We start from the raw sequence: 3,948 nt of genomic DNA, 5'->3' as shown, positions 1-3,948 counted from the left end.
ACTACAAGATCATCCGATTTGAAAAAATCAATTTTTGAAAAATTCAAGTCACGAACCGAAACGGTTATAACGGGATTGCGGTGGTTGTCCCCACTAAGTGCCGTATACCAACGATAGTGGCGAAACTATCGATGGCGGGCGAACAGCTGTTCGGCACACGCGACTCGCCGGCTTTTTTGCCATCCCTAGGGCTCGAATTGTGCAACCCAGAAAATTGTCAAAATTTTCAGTTTTCCAGAAAACTACACACTCCGGACACGGAATCAAGGAAACCCATCCTGCTCACTTACCCGTCGGTCACCTATCGAGGCAGCACGCACGGTTTGGATTAATTCGCGCCGCAACGCGATTAATTAAACTGACTCGATCCGAACATACGAGGGAGTTGGAAACAAATGCAAATCACACAGGGTTTTCCGTTGTTTGGAATGAATTGATTTTCCTGGCAACCACATAGCGACAGGTCGGCGAAGGGAAGCAGGAAAAACAAACAGGCCGGAGAGTTGCCCTTGGCAGCAGGCAAAGAGCAACAAGTCCAACGACACACATCACATCAGCCCTAAACATTAGTTCAGTTTTGCTTCGGTTGGCAGAAAATGTTGCTTCAAAAGATGTTCACCCGCGCCTTGCACTCCACCCGGCAGCTCTACGCCGGAGCCGCTGGCACCGGAGGTCTGGAGAAGAGTGCTCTGGCGGCCCTGAGGAAGAAGACGGGCTACACCTTCGCCAACTGCAAGAAGGCCCTGGAAAAGCACAACAACGATGTTGGATTGGTGGGTTATCATCCTTTATCCTAAGTTGTAAACGATTCAGCAGCATCCTAATGCGGTCATGAAAATATAACTTATTAGACGCCAAGAAATATATCTTAATAAGTCCATTTATCTTAAATTATCATGATTGCTTGAATAATCTCTTCCCTATTTCCTATTTTTGATCATTACAATTTGAAATGCGCGTATCGCTTAAAAGACCCCTTATAGTCCCTCCAATTATTTACTAGTTTTACTATAAAATGTCACTCATATTTATCCACTTTATCAGAAAGCTTCCTTCCTCTACACGCCGCCTTTTTCCATTGACTAACCATTTACCTTATTGTTCTCGGCAGGCTGAAAAGTGGCTGCATGAGCAGGCCCAGACGCTCGGCTGGTCCAAGGCCACCAAAGTCGCAGACCGAGCCACCGCCCAGGGCCTGATTGGAGTCCTTATCCGCGGCAACCGCGGAGCCATGGTCGAACTCAACTGCGAGACGGATTTCGTGGCCAGGAACGACACCTTCAAGCGGTTCGTGGATCACGTCGCCGTCATGTGCCTGCACTACACCGACTTGACGGACTTCGATGGAGATCTGTGGAAGGTGAGGAGAGTATTAGAAGTAAAAGGTTCAAACCACACATGTAGCTTAGTAGTATTGTAATGTTTTCTCCCTAAATACATTTATAAAGGTATCATTTTAACTTTAAAAGGGATACAAAGATCCTCAATATGGTTAAGAACCGGTTTCCAACCCTTGCTTATAGTTTTAACTTGCTTATGTACTAATGAACATGTCCTTTTCAGCTTGGCTTCGATGCTGACGCCCTGAGGAATTTGCGAACGGAGGAGGGCCGCACACTGGGCGACCACCTGGCCTTGTTGATCGGCGCCCTCGGCGAGAACGCCACCATTCGCCGTGCCCTCTGCTTTAAGGTCAACAACGACCTGAAACTGGTTGGCTACGCCCACCCGGCGCCCACCAACGTGGGCACCACCGAGGGCATCACCCAGGTGGGCAAATACGGAGCGATAGTGGCCTACCGGTCGACCCACAAGCTGCTGGACTTCGAATTCCACAAGAGCATCTGCCAGCAGATCGTGGGCATGAAGCCGACCAAGATCGGGGAGTACGACAAGGACAAGCCGGCGGAGAACAAGGACGAGGAGACGTGCCTGATCCACCAGGAGTATCTGCTGGATGCGGACAAGACGGTGGGCGAGGCTCTGCAGGAACACAACTGCGAGGTCGTGGACTACCATCGCTTCGAGTGCGGCGAGCAAACGGAAGGCTGCCTGGAAGCGATCATTCGCTCCCAGCACCAGAGCAGCAATTAACTAGCCCCTAAGAAGACTCTAGACCACTAAATTGTTATATGCACCAGCCGAAGATTGTTAAGCCCGAAACTCTGGACAGTTCTGGTCAAAATTTGCATGTGAAACAAGTAAAAACAACACGACGATCAGATCCGCCTATGTTATTTGAATACTCCATGAGTCATGGCGAAGAATTGGGGTAACCGCCGAGGGGAGTGCGACGGCTTTGCGCTGCGTGCGCCTGCGCAGAACGGGAAGCACGCTCGAGCGGCTTTCAAAATGGTGGACACCAAGGGGGAAATCGGGCGAATGGACAACGCCAGCAGAGTGTACTGTTTATGAACGTGTTTTGTTCTGCTGCCGGTAATTACCTGCTCGTCATGCGATAGCCCAAAAGAAAGAATGAAAGAAAGGTTCTTGTGGGGGGCAAAGTCAAAAAAGGCACCAAAACACCGGGTGAAGGTACTCGGTGCTCCTCTTCCTGCACTACCGCTGGTTTATTCGGCTTGCCGAGTCACGTGCATGGGCTGCAGAGCATGGAAATTGGAGTAAAACTAATAAGGGAAATTTAAATCGATAAGGAGGAAATCCTCTTTCATAACTAGGGACCATTTATATTTTTAAAGACTTCCAACCCTAAATAAGTTGTTAGCACTAAGCTTTAGTTATGAAGTATTGTAAAATCGAAGTAGGCTTGTCAAATGGTCGACCATCAAAACTAAATGACAGCGTTCATTGTGTGAACATTAATTGCCCAGCATGGACTACCTGGACATTGAATCCTTCCGTTCGAGGTACAGCGACATAACCGTGACGACCGTGCCTGCTGGATCCAAGGCCGAGAAGGAGCCGCCGATGTCCATGGAAGCGGAGATGGCAGCCAAGCCGAGTGAGCCGCGGGTGGAGATCACGCGGGTGAATGGAGGTGCTCCCTCGGAAATCACGTCGGGTCTAGCTGTGGTCCAGCGCAACAGACAGCAACAAAACGCCACTGCCTTCGCCTACGCCAATGAATACAAGGAGGTGATGGCCAAACTGGAGTACACCAGGTACATGCACAACCAGCTCCAGCTGATGTCTTTGGCGAATGGAGGGGGCAGTGGCGGCGGAGCTGGTCTCGAAGGTCTCTACGGGATGATGCCAACGTCTATAAGTAAGAAAGAAGGGATTTAAACTAAAATCATTTATCCAAAAAACACTTTTAAGAAAATACTTAGTTGACTAACACTTTTTAATGCTAAAATTGAAACCATTATCATATTTTTCCTGCGTTTATCCCTTTTCAGATCTGGATGCTAATGCCAACATTGAGGATAAGTACTCCGATCTACTGAGTGTCCTGGCCGAGATGCGGTCCAATTTGGCGCCGGCGATAATCGGATTGCGGGCGCCCAAGGACCGCCTTCAGCGGGATATAGCCCAAGCCAGGTTCACGGTGAGGGAGTGCCTCCTGCTCCTCGAGAAGGATGGTCTGCAGGAGAACGAAGGTAGCCACACCGAGGAGTGACGTCACTCGGGGCTATCCATCTCTGCATTGTTAACGACACCTCTAAGCGAGTGATAATAAAGAACGTGAACAACAAAGGCCAAAAAAGAGTTCTGGGAACCCTCTGTGTTTATGGCTCCGACTATGGTGGTGGGGCGATGGGTTTTGAATAGCCAAATACTACGACTATGCCATGGTGACGTTTGCAGAGTGGTGGCCGGCATTTTGACACTCGGGAGCAGTAGAGCGCGAAACTTGTCCAAGGGAAGAAGGCTTCGACGGAGTAATACCCTGTGAAAACATCATAAATGAAAAAGGTCTCGATAAAAGTACCTATTTACTCTCCATTATTATTTTACTTTATTAAATTCAATAATATCTTTTAAATT

The 3,948-nt window shown here is 48.7% G+C and overlaps 2 protein-coding genes across 2 annotated transcripts; both read left to right on the top strand.

Annotated features, from left to right (window-relative positions):
- The first annotated feature begins 165 nt into the window (after nucleotides 1-165).
- Nucleotides 166-2,224, top strand: LOC108034314 (elongation factor Ts, mitochondrial). The gene is made up of 3 exons (XM_017109183.3): nucleotides 166-773; nucleotides 1,112-1,360; nucleotides 1,564-2,224. The coding sequence occupies exons 1-3, from the start codon at nucleotides 597-599 to the stop codon at nucleotides 2,092-2,094; spliced, it is 957 nt and encodes a 318-aa protein (XP_016964672.1). The 5' UTR covers nucleotides 166-596; the 3' UTR covers nucleotides 2,095-2,224.
- Nucleotides 2,225-2,775: 551 nt separating this feature from the next.
- Nucleotides 2,776-3,671, top strand: LOC108033473 (uncharacterized). The gene is made up of 2 exons (XM_017107811.3): nucleotides 2,776-3,226; nucleotides 3,360-3,671. Exons 1-2 carry the CDS (start codon nucleotides 2,833-2,835, stop codon nucleotides 3,578-3,580), a joined length of 615 nt encoding a protein of 204 aa, XP_016963300.1. The 5' UTR covers nucleotides 2,776-2,832; the 3' UTR covers nucleotides 3,581-3,671.
- The last annotated feature ends 277 nt before the right edge of the window (nucleotides 3,672-3,948 follow it).

This window comes from Drosophila biarmipes, chromosome 2L (genome assembly GCF_025231255.1).
Source record: "Drosophila biarmipes strain raj3 chromosome 2L, RU_DBia_V1.1, whole genome shotgun sequence".
In the NCBI taxonomy this organism is placed as follows: Eukaryota; Metazoa; Arthropoda; class Insecta; order Diptera; family Drosophilidae; genus Drosophila; species Drosophila biarmipes.
The sequence above is the reverse complement of the archived record's forward strand: the minus strand, read 5'-3'. Positions and strand labels throughout refer to the sequence as shown.